Raw genomic sequence first — 17,647 nt, forward strand, 5'->3', positions numbered from 1 at the left:
AAATCAGCTGGGCATGGTGGTGCATGCCTGTAATCCCAGCTACTCGGGAGGCTGAGGCAGGAGAATTGCTTGAACCCAGGAGGCGGAGGTTGCGGTGAGCCGAGATCGCGCCATTGCACTCCAGCCTGGGTAACAAGAGCGAAACTCCGTCTCAAAAAAAAAAAAAAAAAAAAAGAAAAATCAAGTATAGAATAGTTGTTGCTGGAGTATGAGGAGAGGAAAAGGGTGTGTTGCTGTTTAATGAGTGTTAGAGTTTCAATTTTGCAGGAATGGTTTTGAAGATCTGTTTCACAGTGTGAATATACTTACCGCTACTGAGGTGTACAATTAAAAATGGTTAAAATGACAAATTTTATGTTGTGTTTTGCCATAATAAAAACATCAAGTGCATTACTATAAATTATTAGCAACTAATAGTTTTTTTATAGAGGATCAGCAAAGCTGCTAGCTTTATTTAAGCCATTAGGAGCTACTGGAAAAAAATAAAGGCTCCCTTAAGAAGTGTATAGTATAATTGCTGATAAAATATTAACCTAATATTAACAGCTAATTTTCTGGAAGTCTAATATATAACAGGTAATATTCTAGAGATTTTAAATAAATAATAATAATAATAATAATTATTATTATTATTATTGAGATGGAGTCTTACTCTGTCACCCAGGCTGGAGTGCAGTGGAGTGATCTTGGCTCACTGCAACCTCTGCCTTCTGGGTTCAAGTGATTCTCCTGCCTCAGCCTCTTGAGTAGCTGGGATTATGGGCACGCGCCACCATGCCCAGCTAATTTTTATATTTTTAATAGAGATGGGTTTCACCATGTTGATCAGGCTGGTCTTTACTGCTGACCTTGTGATTGCCCGCCTCAGCCTTCCAAAGTGCTAGGATTACATGTGGAGCCACCGTGCCTGGCCGTTAAATAAATTATTTCTAATCTTCAACTTCAAAATAATACAGGGAAATTGTCATCTTTGTTTCCCTATTTTATCATTAGGGAAACTAAGTTTTATAGATATGAAGGTTTAATTCCTTATTGAAAGTTGCAAATTTTCTAATTTTGGCGTTAGTATTTAAAACCAACTGTCTAGCTTCAAAATCTATTTTCTGTGTATTACACAATGCCTCTAACTTAAATAAAACTAATAATACAAATGAACAGTCAGCAGTTTGGCACTCTAGTTTTGCTATCTCTGTGGTTAATAAATGTTGTCTATCTCATAAAATTACTCTGAAAAATTAAAAGAACGTATACATTATTTAATTTACAGTAGTAATTAGGATTATATTTAACTTCAGAAGGATAACCATATAATTTTTTGTTTGCTTGAATTTTTGTCTCTTTTTGTTTGTTTTTAACTTTTGGGAACACTAATTTCTTTTCCCCTGTGTTTTCATGTGCAGGTTATGTGGGTATGTAATTTGTGCCGAAAACAACAAGAAATCCTCACTAAATCAGGAGCATGGTTTTATAATAGTGGATCTAACACACCACAGCAACTGGATCAAAAGGTTCTTCGAGGGCTAAGAAATGAGGAGGCACCCCAGGAGAAGAAAGCAAAACTACATGAACAGCCCCAGTTCCAAGGACCCTCAGGTGACTTATCTGTACCTGCAGTGGAGAAAAGTCGATCTCATGGGCTCACAAGACAGGAATCTATTAAAAATGGGTCAGGCGTGAAGCACCACATTGCCAGTGACATAGCTTCAGACAGGTAAACATTTTATTTAATCTTTAGGTAAATGTATTACTTTTAATCTTCATTCCAAACAGAGATAACAATATATGAAATATTTAGGCAACAGTGAGTTGTCTAAGTAATGTAAACATTCATGTGTTTCTCAAAAATACTGTATGTGATGTTCAGCACTTGACTTGCCATAGGTCTGAACTATCTTAGGTTTGATGTGGGAGTTCTAGGTTATCAGATAGATTTCCCAGAATAAAGAAGTGAAATTAAACAGAAAAATTAGAAGTTTTTGTCACAGACTGGCATTGGACTAATGGGAATGAAGAAGAGATGGCTATAAGATACTTTATAGAGGTTGGATTGAAGGGACTAGTTGGAAGTGGGAGTTAAGATAAAGGGGTGGGTTAACAATATCTCCAAAGGTTCTATCCTGGGCTGAAGGGTGGTGTGATTTTTCAAGCAAGTAATATGCAGATCCAACAGCAGGTTTATAGTGAAGGATTTCATGAGTTTGATATATCCATGTGCTAACTCTGTTGTAACTATTTTGGCTCAGTTCTATAGGCTTCTCCATATTCAAAGGGTGATACGTAAAATAGTATATAGGGCTCTTATATTTTCCTCCTTTGGAAGGAGAAGAATGAAGGATTTTGATGGGAAGATTTTTTTTTTTTTTTTTTTTTTTTTTTTTGAGACTGAGTCTCACTCTGTTGCCAGGCTGGAGTGCAGTGGCACGATCTTGACTCATTGCAACCTCGGCCTCCTGGGTTCAAGTGATTACCCTATTTCAGCCTCCCACGTAGCTGGGACTACAGGCAAGCACCACCATGCCCAGCTAATTATTTGTATTTTAGTAGAGAAGGGGTTTCACCATGTTGGCCAAGATGGTATCTATCTCCTGACCTTGTCATCCACCTGCCTCAGTGTCCCAAACTGCTGGGATTACAGGTGTGAGCCACCGCACCCGGCTTATTTTTAGATGCCTTATTTTTCTGTTTGAATGAAGATAATTTATATCTTGTTTATACTATTCCTGTGGCCAAGAAGTAGCAGGTACATTTCTGTGTTGAAAAAGTACAAAGTCATGCAAGAAAGCCCTTAAAGAAGGTAAGAAACCTAGGACCAAAGCACCCAAGATTCAGCATCTTGTTACTCCACGGGCCCTGCAGCACAAATGGCAGCATATTGCTCTGGAGAAGCAGACTACTAGGAAAAATTAGGAAGAGGCTTCAGAACATGCTACACTTTTGGCTAAGAGAATGAAGGGGGCTAAAGAAAAACACCAGGTACTCATTGCTGAGACGCAGACTTTCCTCTCTGTGAGCTTCTACTTCTAAGTCTGAATCCAGTCAAAAATAAGATTTTTTGAGTAACAAATCGGTAAGAACAGACTGAAAAAAAAATGGATAATGGGAATATAGACTCCATTTAATTAAAAGTTAGCCACATGAGGGTAGCTTTTTCTGGAACTTAGAGAGTCAGGTTTAGGAAGAATAAAAGAAAATACTAAAGTACTAGGTCACATAATAGAATATTAAGTTTTAGAATGCATTTCATCAGGAAGTTGTGTGTATTACAAATAAATTCAATACATTTATGAGTAATTAATTCATCATAGACAAGCTAAAGCCTGTCTGTAATCTTTGAAGAAGGTGGTAATGAGAACAAATAAAAATCTTGCATTCCTTAATGCCTCTTTCGTTCACAAGTACTGGCCTGAATAAACAATTGAATCTGACCTATTGTGGGGAGACAACAACTATAGTTCCTTTTCTTATTTTCTCTTTTGCCTGGTGCTTTGGCTGCTATTACTAATAAATTCATGCTTAATGACTCGAAACATACTGTATATCTTCTTTCCAAACCTTACAAATGCCCAATGGTCACAAAAATTACTTTTAGTAGGGAAGAAGTTAGAGTTTATTATCAGATTTCGTAGTTATCACTAGAAAATGGAACTCATTATAATTTACACAAACTTTTATTTGGGAAACACTTTAAAGAGTATTTGTTTTATTTTTAAGTGCAATTATACAATAGTTAATTAGGTATTTATCTGTAGCCAATATTGAATCCTTTAAATTTTTTCCCCTACAGCAAGGGGTCAGCAAACTATGAACCTCGGCCAAATTTAACTTGCCACTTGGTTTTTGTAAACAAAGTTCTATTGGAACACAGCCACTGCTGTTCATTTACTTATTGTCTGTGGCTGCTCTCAGCTACAATTCCATAGTTGAATAGTTGTGAAAGACCATATGGGTGTCAAAACTGCAAATATAGGCCAGGTGCAGTGGCCCATGCCTGTGATACCAGCATTTTGAGAGGCCGAGGAGGGCGATCGCCTAAGGTCAGGAGTTTGAGACCAGCCTGGCCAATATGGTGAAACCCTGTCTCTACTAAAAATACAAAAATTAGCCAGATGTGGTATTACATGCCTGTAATCCTAGTTACTTGAGAGGCTGAGGTAGGAGAATCGCATGAACCTGGGAGGTGGAGGTTGCAGTGAGCCAACATGCTGCCATTGCATTCCAGCCTGGGCAACAACAGTGAAACTCTGCCTCAAAAACAAACAAACAAACGAAAAAAACCCTGCAAATATTTGCTCTCTGATCTTTTACAGAAAAAGTTTGCCAATCCCCACCCTAGAGAGTAGTTCTCTTAGTGTTGTAGAAATTTCTCCCTTTACCCATTTTCTTTTGTCACCATCTAATTTTTTTTCAACTAAACCTATTTTATTTTTCTTCCTTTATCTCCCACCTGCCTCCCAGGTTCTAGCCTTCTCTCTGTCTGTCTCTGTTTCTTCTTTCTTATCAGAATGAGTTTTCTTGCAGTATTTGAATTGTACAGAGAAATGGAGGTAATGCTAAGGAATATAATTTTAGTTTACAGCATTGGTAATTTGCTTTTTCAATACCATTCAGAAACCAGTGGCTTTAGAAAGAAAAGCTTCAGTTCAACTTAATTTAAATCTCTATGGACCTATAACTATATCTGAGACATAGAAAAGTATGTTACTCTTTTAAAGAACTTTATAACATGATTTTTTGACTTTTTTTAAATGAGTTATTTCTCTCACAGGTTTTGGTACAGTGTTTTACAGATAGACCATTATTTATTGAATGAATGAATATCAAGTCGACCCTAGACCTTAGCTTTGAGTAGGTGAATACTTACTTAACATATACTGATAAAATTACAATTCTTTACCAACTTAGATACAAAATGTTGTTGAGTTTCAAGCGTGTTTTTATTTCAAAATAACTTGCAAAATATGTTTTAAAACTGGATTTTTTTCTGGTTAACAAAATAAATTTAGTGAAAATCTAAAGTAAACCTTTAAAAACATTTTGTTGATATTTCTTACATTTGAAATTATTTAGTAGTTAGATGATTCATAATTTTCATAGTTGAAAATTACTGAACTGTAGGAAAGCTTTTTATTTGCAAAATTTTACTATTTAATAAGTAGCAGTTTCTACAACACTTAGAGAAGTTAAAAAGTAAGAAATATCGATAATTTGTATGGTAGAAGAGAAAGAACAAGATGTCAGAAAACCTAGGCCCTGTTCTCACCTTTTCCCCATAGTATCATCATTTCTTTGTGTCTCCATTTTCTCATATCTGGAATGGGAAAAGACAGTCTAAATCCTGAGAAGATTCTAAAATTCTAAAATTCTTTGTTATGTTTTAATTTAAGGTCGTCTGCCATGACATAAACTTGAAGGCATTCTCTTTCAATATGCTTTTTCTTTCTATAACTCGTAGTTGTATGACAAATTAATGCAGGATTATCTTCATTCATATTATAATTCATTGTTATAATTCATTCATTCAACAGATATTTATTGAATTTCAGTGTAGTATTTGTTTCTACATTTTCCTGTTTAAATGATGACAGTTAATGAAAATACCAAGGGTAATATAAATATAAAACAATTATCTTGGATCTAAACTATGAATTTTAGGGCAGGTTCAGTATGATGAATATTTAGCAGTTTGGTTATCACCATTTCCTTATTATTTAATACTAAGGACTTTCCAAATATCTCTGTGACATTGATTATTTAAAAATAGTTCAACCATTTTGGAGGACAGTGTGGCAATTTCTCAAGGACCTAGAAATAGAAATACCATTTGACCCAGCAATCCCAAAACTGTGCATGTATCAGAGGATTAGCAACTGTTCTATTATAAAGACACATGCACACATATGTTCATTGTGGCACTGTTTACAATAGCAAAGACTTGGAACCAATCCAAATGCCCATCAATGATAGACTGGATAAAGAAAATGTGGCAGATATACACCATGGAATACTATGCAGCCATAAAAAGGATGAGTTCATGTCCTTTGCAGGGACTTGGATGAAGCTGGAAACCGTCATTCTCAGCAAACTGACACAAGAACAGAAAACCAAACACTGTATGTTCTCACTCATAAGTGGGTGTTGAACAATGAGAAGACATGGACACATGGAGGGGAATGTCACACACTGGAACCTGTTGGGGGGTGGGAGGGCCTCCTAGGGGAGGAATAGCAGGGGGCGGGAGTATTGGGGAGGGATAACATTAGGAGAAATACCTAATATAGGTGACAGGGGGATGGATGCAGGAAACCATCATGGCATGTGTATACCTATGTAATAATCTTACACGACCTGCACATGTACCCCAGAAATTAAAGTATAATAATAAAAAAGAAGATACCCATGTGGCCAATAAGCTTAGTAAAAAATGTTTAACATTACTAATCATTAGAGAAATGAAAATCAAAACTCCAGAACTTAAAGTATAATAATAAATAAATAAATAAAATGTTATATCCTAAAAAAAAATATTCAAAATATGTGCTTAACACTTCTGCTTCCAGTACAGATGGAATAATAGTCCCTAGATTTACTCTTATGCAATAGGCATGATAAAATAAAGTAAAACAAAAGGCATCTAGATTGAAAAGAAAGAACTAATTAATACTTTATTTACAGAGAACATGATTATTTATATAGAACATTAAAGGGATTTATTAAATTGTTACTAGAACTAGTAGGTGAGTTTAGCAGGACTGTAGAATATAGTCACTATTTGATAACCATTTATATTTCTAAATACTAGCAAGGAAAAACTTATAAATGGAATTTAAAAAAATTAAGACCATTAAAAATACAAAATGCATTTACACTAGCACCAAAAAAAGAATACTTAGATATACATCTGACAAAATATGCGCAAGGTCTGTATGTTGAAAACACTGAAACACTGATGAAAGAAATAAAGTCTGAATAAATGGAAAGATAAACTGTGTTCACAGATCATAAGACTCAATATTGTTGCGATGTTATTTCTCCCCAATTTGGTCTATATATACAGATAGATTCTAAAATTAACACAGAAGTGTTTGAAATCACCCAAACGGCTTTTAGGAAGAACAAAGTTAGAGTCCCAACATTACTTGATTTGAATACATTGTAAGTCTACAGTAATGAAAACATTGTGGCATTGGCATAAAGACAAATAGATCAGTGAAACATAATGGAGAGTCTATATATAAAGCCACTCATGTATTGACAAATTATTTTTGACAGAGAGGCAAAGGCAATTCAGTAGAGAAAGAATAATGAATGGTGCTGGAAAAACTGAATATCCATATGCAAAAAAGTTTGAAGCCTATTTTTTTACTGTATAAAATTAACTGAAAGTGGATCATAGAGATAAATGTAAAACCTAAAAGTATAAAACTTCTGGAAGAAAATATAGAATATTATATGATCTTGGTTTAGGCTAAAACTGTAAAGCTTCTAGGAGGAACTAGAGGAGTACTTCTTCCAGATTTTAGGGTGGGCAATAATTTCTTAGACAAAACACAAAAACCACTAATTCTATAAAATGAAAAAAAAAAACCCACAAAAATTAGACTTCATCAAAATAAAATCTTTTATTTGAGACAACATTAAGAAACTGTATAGCCACGTTGTATTCCAAGAAATTTTGAGAAAATATTTGCTTATTGCTTAAAAAGGTATACAAAGCACTCTTAAAATTCATTACCTTAAAATAACCCTAAAGTACAAAAGAATTGGAATAGACTATTGATACAAGAAAATATATAAATGCCTAATAAGCACAAGAAGAAGTGTCCTATGTGTTTAGTTATTTGAGAAATGCAAATCAAATCAAGACTATAAAGAGATACTTTGATATACCCACTAGGAATGCTACAATTTAAAACAACAAAAATCCTGACAACACTTGCCTTTTGTGAGAATTCAGAGAAATTTGACCTCTAATACCTTGCTAGCGAAAGTATAAAACATTAAAAAATGTATAGTATAAAGATGGGAGGCTGAGGTGGGCAGATCCTTAAGGTCAGGAGTTTGAAATCAGCTTGGCCAACATGGTGAAACCAATCTCTGCTAAAAATATGAAAATTAGCTGGATGCAGTGGCATGGACTGTAATCTCCGCTACTCAGGAGGCTGAGGTGTGAGAATCGCTTGAAACCAGGAGGCAGAGGTTGCAGTGAGCCGAGATTGCACCACTGCACTCCAGCCTGGGCAACTGAGTGAGACTCTGTCTCTAAATAAATAAATAAATAAATAGTCTAAACATTAGAAAAGTGTTTGACAGTTTCTTATAAAATTAAATATACACTTTTTCATGACCCAGAAGTTCTACTCCTAGATATTTACTTGAGAGATGAAATAATATATCCACAAAATACTTGTATGATAATGTTTATAACAGCCTTATTCATAGTATCCCCCAAATGGAAACTTTCCATATGTCCATCAAGAGGAGAATGGGTAAACAAACTGTGGTATATTCAAATAAATGTATTATTTATCAATAAAGTGAGGGAACTATTTACATGCACAGAAACATGGATAAATCGCAAAATCATTATGATGAATGGAAGAAGCTGGACACAAAAGAGTACATATGATATGATTCTATTTATATGAAGGTAAAGAAGAGACAAAACAAATCTATAGAAATCATGATGATGCTTTCCTTGAGGGAACTTTCTGGAGTGATGAATATCTTCTGTATCTTCGTAGGGATATGGATTACTAGGTGATATATTTGTCAATCGCTATTATAGTGGTAACATTTAAGATTAGTGTACTTTTAACTGCATGTAAATTATATTTAGTAAAAAATTAAAGGGGATTATGTGTATAATTGCTACATTTTAAAATTATTGGTTTTATTGAAATTTAATGGATTTTTTCAGTAGATTCAGAGATGCTTATATTTATAGAATGCCGTTAGCATACCTAAAATTAATCAATTTATTTAGAATTTACTAAGTGTGCGTTACATTTGGTTTAAGGACTATCTAGGTAGTCTGCTTCCATGAAATCATGACCATGATTCCCATTACTCTTATTCAAAGTGGTCATCTGAGATATGTGGTAAGAAAAAATAGTGTAACCATGAGAGAAATAAGAGAAAATGTTGTAAAGGGAAATAATTTGTAAAAGGAAATCAAAGTATGGTTAAGAAGGAGGTTAAACTAATGAGCTAAGGAACTAGAAAGAATAAATCATCAATGTTTTGGGAGAAAAAAGAATCTAATAACCTGAAAGCAAATGATCTCATAACCTTTATTCCTAGATATTTTTTCTTATACTTTTTATAATACAGGTAAAACAAAAAGGCAACAAAGATGTATATGTCTTTGGTGCCACTTTCTGTGAATTATGCACATTCAATAAATGCTTGGCGCATATGATGAATGAGAGAAAACTGTAATAGTTAAACAAAGAATGTCTTTAACATGACTGATGTCCTTTCTGTTCCATTTATCTTTTATTGACAGGATGATTAATCAATAGACTTGAAGACAAATAATGATCTGTTCTCATATAGCCAATGCTTAATAGACTTTTTTATTTTCAAGATTATGATATGAGCTCTGAAAGACAAAGAATCTATTTTAAAAAGGATGTTTAACATAGTATAATAATTGGCTTTGCGGCATAGAAGTCAGTTTGTTTTCCTGGAATACGAAACTTAAATATTTTTAATGTCAATTTTTATGTGAAAAAAAGAATCTCTGTTTTCATTTTCAACTGAATTAAACTTGAACCATTCTCAAGTTTTCTTCATTTAAGTGACCTATAAATAGAGTTGCAACATGCAACATGTGCCAGCTTGCCTAGGACAGTCCCAGTTTATACATGCTGTTCCGGCATTCTGCATAGATTGACATTTGTTCTGGATTTTTAATGAAGTATTTTATTACGAGTTGCATTAAAATAACCTGGGGTGAGTTTAGAAGGCCTCCATTTTGTTCTTACATGCTACTCCTGCCATGATTTCATCCTGTGTGGGATGCATGTAGGGTGAAGGGTTCTCAACTGAAATATAATCAGCAATAATCCATCTTTTCCCTAACTTTTTGGACACAAGATAGCTAACATTTCTTTTTTAAGGATGGGATGCAAGGCATCACTACTAAAATGAAATATAATAGAAAGATCTTTGGTGGTGGTGGTGGTAGAAGTATTTGCCATTGCTGTGCCATTTGCCTTTTGATGTATTGGTCAGTTTAGTCATGATACATTCTTTGGCATTTGAATTGGGAAACTATAAGGTTGCTGGAGATTATAAATTAGGGTAGGAAATAGAGGCTGAACAGTCTTGTCATAGAAAGTACAGAAGGTAGTCTGGATGTTTTTTCTGCAGTGTTTTTGTCATTTACTGTAGAGTATAAATTTATAGCTATTTGTGTTTTATTATTTGGTAATTTAAAAAATTTGCAATAAATATTTAAGCAGCAAGGTGCTAAAAATGAAAATGCATTTTTTACTGATGAATGTGTGTAACTTGTACAAAATTTTTGTTGACATTTGCTATCCAGTAGGGGGCTAGTAGTCACTGAAGACATGCTTGCAAAAAGAAACTAACCTATTAAAGAAGCAACAACATCAATTTCAAATGTTAGTAAAATTATTTTAGGAAAACCCAACGCTGACAAAGATGCGGAAGGTGCATTTTATAAGTTAGCTGTGAAGCATGACTTTTTTTTTTTTTAGGTTAAATAGCTGTTTTTTAAATTTTAGTCAATTTCAATTCCAAGTGTGTGTGTGTGTGTGTGTGTGTGTATGTGTGTGTGCACGCGCATGCACGTGCCCGTGCACGCACGCATAATCAAAAAGTAAACGGCTCCATTAACAGAACTTGTTAACTCCATTAACAACCAGTATGTTGTTAACATTTTAAAAGGCATTTTAAAACCAATGCTTTTCAACACTAAGACATTTAAATTTTCTCTACAAAAGGGAAGACTTGAACAAATTAAAAAAATTTCATTATGCAAGAGTTACATGTATCTTCTTCATCAGTGTATTCCTAGCATCTCGCACAGTAGTTGATACATAGTTTTGCTCATGAAATAGTTGTTAAAGACTGAATGAATAGATAAGAAAGCTTAAGAAAAAAGGAGGAAAAATTATAAGTATTTTAGAGTGTCTGACAAAACCCCAGGAAAAGAATGAAGATAGACCTTACAATTAGAGTTTGCTGGGCACGGTGGCTTGTGCCCGTAATCCCAGCACTTTGGGAGGATGAGGTAGGCAGATCACCTGAGGCCGGCAGTTCAAGACTAGCCTGACCAACATAGAGAAACCCCCATCTCTACTAACAATACAAAATTAGCTGGGCATGGTGGCACATGCCTGTAATCCCAGCTACTCAGGAGGCTGAGGTAGGAGAATCTCTTGAACCTGTGAAGGTTGCTGTGAGCTAAGATTGCTCCATTGCTCTCCAACCTGAGCAACAAGAGTGAAACTCCGTCTCAAAACAAACAAACAAACAAACAAAAAACCAATTAGAGTTACGGACTCAAATGCTATGAACTCTATCCCAGTATCTTGCCTCAGTTTTTCAGTATATCTGTTCTTTTGTGTCTCTCCAAAACATTTTCACTGGTCAGCTGTTCTACATGGAATGAAAAATTATCATCAATAGAAATTTGTCAAATGAATGAATGAAAGGAGTTTTGTACTGGCCTTTATATTGAAAATCAGTACATTATTGCCATCTGTATTATACGTCCTGCTTGGGAATTGATATGATAACTTAAAAGATATTTTATTTAAGTAAAAAGCTATTTTATTTATTTTGACAGTTGAAAGCTTCAGTCGTCAAAACATTGCAATGAAAATACAGTTAAGGTCTAAGATAGCACATAGTTAAACAGCGCTTTATGCTAATTAAGGTTGATGTAGACAGAAAATAAATATAAACTTGGCCATTTTGAAAGCTGTTAAAATATTTCCCCATTTGATTACATCATGATACACATATAAAAGTATTTTAAAATGGGCTATATGCATTTTGATCTGAGATTGGTTATCAAAATTGATCTGTGGACCATAAAAAAGTCATCCTTTCTAAAAAGATACAAATAGAATTTTGTTTCATACCTCTTAAACTTGGTACAAAGACAAGAGCAACAACTTCTGAATTTAAATCATAGCATATAGAGTTATCTTTTCTTTGCTGACATTTAAAAATATCAAAGCTTGCCATGACTTTGACATTTTAAAAAATTTGTTACTTTACTTCATAGGTTGGAAGTAAAAAAGTGAAATAACATGAAAAGTACATATTTTTATTTATATGTTTTTGATTGATATTTTGATACATTCATATAATATGTAAAGATAAAATCAAGGTAGTTGGGTTATCCATTACTTAAATATTTATCTTACCTTTTTGCTGAGAATATTCAAATTATTCTCTTCTGGCTATTTTGAAATGTACAGTAGATTATTTTTAACTAGTATCATCCTACCTATCTATCAAACATTAGGCTTTATTTATATCTAATTGTATATTTATATCCATTGATCAACCTCCAAATGCTCCTTCCCTCTGCCCTTTTCGGCCAGTGGTAACCATCAGCCTACTTTCTAGAGATCTTCATGATATCCACTTTTGCAGCTCCCACGAGTGAGAACATGTAGTATTTGATCTTCTGTGCTTGGCTTATTTCGGTTAACATAATGACCTCCAGTTCCATCCATGCTGCTGCAAATGACGGGATTTCATTCTTTTTAGGCCAAATAATATTTCATTCTATATGTCTGCTACATTATCTTTTTATCCATTGGTGGGCATTTAGGTTGATTTTATATTTTGGCTATTATGAATAGTGCTGCAGTAAACATGGAAGTGCAGATATCTCTTTAATGTATTAATTTCATTTCTTTTGAATGTATACTCAGTAGTGTGCAGTTGCTGGATCATATGATAGTTCTAATTTTAGTTTTTTGAGGAACCTCCAAACTGTTCTTTATAGTGGCTATACTAATTTACGTCCCCACCAACACTGTATGAGAGTTCCCCTTTTTCCATATCCTCATTAGCATCACTTTATCCTTGTCTTTTTGAAAAAGTCATTTTAACTGGGGAGATGATATCTCATTTTGATTTGATTTGCATTTCTCTGATTATTAGTGATGTTGAACATTTTTCATATACCTGTTGGTCATTTGTATGTTTTCTTTTGAGAAATGTCTGTTTAGATCTTTTGCCCACTTTTAAATTAGATTATTTGTTTTTTGGCTATCGAGTTGTTTGAGCTCCTTATATATTCTGGTTATCAATTTGTTGCCACATGGATAGTTTGCAAATATTTTCTGCCATTATGTGAGTTGTCTCTTCATTTTGTTTATTGTTTTCTTTTCTGTGCAGAAGCTTTTACACTTGATTTAATACCATTTGTCTAATTTTTCTTTGGCTGCTTGTGATTTTGAAGTCTTACTCAAAATCTTCACCCAGACTAATGTCCTGGAACATTTTCCCAGTGTTTTTCTTTAGTAGTTTCACAGTTTCAGGTCTTAGATATAAGTTTTTAATCCACTTTGATTTGATTTTTTTTATGGTGAAAGATAGGGTTCTGGTTTGATTCTTCTGTATATGGATATCGTGTTCCCAGCACAATTTATTAAAAAGACTATCCGTTCACCCTTTGAATGCTCTTGGCGCCTTTGTTGAAAATGAGTTGGCTATAAATGCATGGATTTATGTCTGAGTTTTCTGTTCTGTTTCATTGGTCTATGTGTCTGTTTTTATGCCAGTACCATACTGATTTGGTTACTATAGCTTTGTAGTACATTTTGAAGTTTGTTAGTGTGATGCCTCCAGCTATGGCTATTTGGGCCCTTTTGTGGTTCCATATAAATTTTAGGATTTTAAAATTATTCCTGTAAAGAATGTCATTGAGATTTTGACAGGAATTGCATTGAATCTGTAAATTGCTTTGGGTAGTATTGATATTTTAAATTCTTTCCATCCACGAGCATGGAATATCTTCATTTTTTTGTGTCCTTTTCAATTTCATTCATTAATGTTTTATACTTTATTGATATTTCACTTCTTTAGTTGTATTGTTAGGTATTTGATATTCTTTGTACTTATTGTAAATGAGACTGCTTTCTTCATTTCTAAGATTGTTTCCTGTTTGTATGCAGAAATGGGGCTGATTTTTGTATGTTGATTTTGTATCCTGCAACTTTACCGAATTTGTTGATCAGGTCTAACAGTTTTTTGGTGGAGTCTTCAGAGTTTTGTCATCTGTGAACAAGGCTAATTTATTTTTTTTCCAGTTTGGATGCCTTTTTTTTTTCTCTTGTCTAATTGTTCTGGCCAGGACTTCCAGTATTATGTTGAATAAACATAGTGTAGTGAAAGTGGAGATCCTTGCCCTGTTCCAGATCTTAGAGGAAAGACAATTTTTCTCCATTCAATATAATGTTCACTGTGGGTTTGTCATATATGGCCTTTATTATTTTGGCATATGTTCCTTTTGTAGTCTGTTGAGGGTGGTTTTTTTTTTTTTTCATAAAGAGATGTTGAATTTTATCAAATGCCTTTTTGGCATCTCTCGAAATTATCAGATGAGTTGGAGTTCCCTTATATGTTATTTTTTTCTTTCCTCTGCTTTTAGGATCCTGTCTTTATCCTTTACCTTTGAGGATTTGATTACTATATGACTTGAGTTAGTGTTATTTGGGTTGAATCTCTTTGATATTCCTGACCTTCTTCTACCTGGATATTTATATATTTCCCCTGTCTTGGAAAAATTTCAATGTTAATTCTTTGAATAAGCTTTTACTTTTTGCTCTTGCCCAACTCCCTCTTAGACACAAATAATTCTTAAATTTGGTCTTTTCAGGTAATTTCCTATTTCATGCTGACCATCTTTATTATTTTTCCTTGTTTTTTCTTATTTCTCCTCTGATTGTGTTTTCAAATGCTTGTCTTCAAGCTCTCTGATTCTTTGAGAATCTGCTTGATCCATTTTGTTTTTTGAGAGTCTAATGATTTTTTTCAGTTCAGTCAATGTATTTCTCAGTTGCAAGATTTCTGGTTTTGAAAAATTAATTTCACAGATGAATATCTGAATTTCTTTTCTGTGTTAACTTGAGGATCACTGAGTTTCCTTAAAACTGCTATTTTTATATGTAAGAGAGCTCACATGTCACTCTTTCAGTGGCATCAGTAACTAGTTACTTGGTTCGTTCATTTAGAGAGTTAATGGTTTTCTGTTTCCTATTGCTTCTTGTGGATGTCTGTCTATGTCTTTGCGTTGAAAGATTATTTATTCTAATCTTCCCTGTCTGGCATGTTTTGTTTTTTATTTGACTTGTTTTCTTAGAGATTCTTTATAATTTACCTGCCTTTTTTTTTTTTTTTTTGGCTAGGTTACTGCCTTCTTTTTTGGTGCTAGATGGTACCTTAAGCCAGAGTTTGCCTGGCTGTAGTAAATAATTGGGTTGCTGTGCATCCTGAATGGGAAAAGTCCAAAGGGGATATTCTGGTAGTGTTCGAGACTGGCTATGGGTTCATGCTCAGGAGATCTGTTGGAACATACCTCCTATAGCATGGTGCTGCTGCATAGCCCCTCTAATTTGGCATCTCCTTTGACTGAGTTAAGTAACAGTTGCCAGGACTGGGATCCAGTTTAGAAACTGTGAGTTGAGGGAATTTTTTCACACACTTTGTGCTGGGCAGATTGTGGGGAAATGTATCAAATATCTTACAGTTTGCTTGTAATTTTTTCACTTCTTTGTGGCCCTAGGAACTGTCTCTTCCTCATATTTGAGTTCTGGGATATTGCTGATGATAAATTGGTGCTGTATATTTGTTGTTCATTTTCTGTGGGGGGGGGGGGGTGTGGAGGGAGCGAAGCCAGCTTGCTTCTTTGTCATTTTGGAACCAGAACAAAAAGTATATATTTTTAGTAAAGTTAAAATTATTTTTTCATCAGCAAGTGTTAAAAGTTATTTTGTTCAAAATGACTTAGTAGTGTTGCTATAGAGATGGCTTTGATAGGTACTTGAAAAAGTTACTATGCTTATTTTAAAAATGGTTTAAAATTTCATTTCCATAATTACTCAAATTCTCTTTGAATGTGTTTTGGAATAAATTTTAAGACTTCTCAGTTCTTAGAGAAGGATTTTCTTATGCTTCAAGGTGTATTTCTTCCTTATATTATCTCCCTTATTATTATTATTATTTTATTTTATTTTATTTTTTCAGACGAAATTTCACTTTTGTCACCCAGGCTGGAGTGCAATGGCACGATCTCAGCTCACTGCAGCCTCTGCCTCCTAGGTTCCAGTGATTCTCCTGCCTCAGCCTCCCAAGTATCTGTGATTACAGGTGTGTGCCACCCCACCTGTCTAAATTTTGTATTTTTAGTGGAGACGGGGTTTCACCATGTTGTTCAGGTTGATGTCGAACTCCTGACCTCCAGTGATCCACCCACCTTGGCCTCCCAAAGTGATGGGATTACAGGTGGGAGCCACGGCACCCAGCATTAACTCCCCTATTCTATACATTTACTACATACTCCAGCCATTCAGTTTCACTCAGTTTCTGTTTTCTTTTTCTTTTCTGTAACATGGTTACTATTTTTGTTTGAGTGTGTATTTTTATAGACATTCTCTGCAAATATAAGAATATATATGTACACTATATATATCTATTTCTTTGAAATGATACCATACTATATATAGTATTTCCTTATCTTTCTTTTTTAATTTAGCAGCATATGTTGGAAATCTTTCTTTACCAGTACATAGTGAGTGTGCTTCTTCATACATTTTAGTGAATGTGTCATATTTATTTAGTCTGTAATGATGGACAGTTAGATTATTATCCCATTTTTTTTGCTATTACAAATGCGATGATGATATATAAATCTCATGTGTGTGTATTTACAGTTTTGCATAATAGTAAATCTGTAAGCTAAACTGAAATTCCTAGAAGTAGAATCACTTGGTTAAAGAATATAAGCAGTTTTAAGTTTTTGTAGTCATTGCAACATTGCCCACTAGAAAGAATGTTCAAATTTATACTTCTGTCAACAGGCATTAACGCTTTAGTTTCTAACTCATTGGCCAATACAGTATTATGTATCTTTTTATCTTTACCAGTGCAATAGGTGAAAAATTATACTGCATTATAGTTTTTTCTTTTTTATATCATAAGTAAGTCAAACAGCATTTCTGCATATGTTTAAGAATAGTTTTTTGTTTTAAAAGTCTGTTTATATCTTCTGACATTTTATCTATTGAGTTTTGGCCTTTATTTACATGGATTTTTAGCATCTCCATTTACATTATAAAAAATAACTCTTTGTGGAATGGACTGCATATTAGTTTTCTATATGTATATAGCAAATGACCACAAACTTAGTGGCTTATAAAAACAAGTTTTTTCTTATTTCACTTTGTGTAGGTCAAGATTAGGCTGAAATCAAGTTGTTGCCTTAGGCTGAGATCTCATCTCATGCTCAGGGTCCTCTTCCAAGCTCCCTGGTCATTGACAGAATTCACTGCCTTGCAACTGTATGACATGCCCTCAGCTCTTAGGAGCTATCCTTTCCTACCATGTGGTTTTCTCCATAGCACAGCAGGTGTTTTTTGTTTTTGTTTTTTTTTTG

At 34.0% G+C, this 17,647-nt stretch overlaps 1 protein-coding gene across 39 annotated transcripts in view; it reads left to right on the plus strand.

The window, feature by feature from the left end:
* Nucleotides 1–17,647, plus strand: part of RIMS2 (regulating synaptic membrane exocytosis 2) — a 692,961-nt gene that overhangs the window by 216,365 nt on the left and 458,949 nt on the right. For all 39 annotated transcript variants that reach the window (XM_032246171.1, XM_032245837.1, XM_032245921.1 and 36 more), the window contains one exon: nucleotides 1,401–1,711. In XM_032246171.1, coding sequence (XP_032102062.1) covers nucleotides 1,401–1,711 — 311 coding nt within the window. The remainder of the gene's footprint in view (nucleotides 1–1,400; nucleotides 1,712–17,647) is intronic.

The sequence above is a fragment of the Sapajus apella genome, unplaced genomic scaffold (genome assembly GCF_009761245.1).
Source record: "Sapajus apella isolate SASKATOON/1434 unplaced genomic scaffold, GSC_monkey_1.0 scaffold3, whole genome shotgun sequence".
NCBI classification, from domain to species: Eukaryota; Metazoa; Chordata; class Mammalia; order Primates; family Cebidae; genus Sapajus; species Sapajus apella.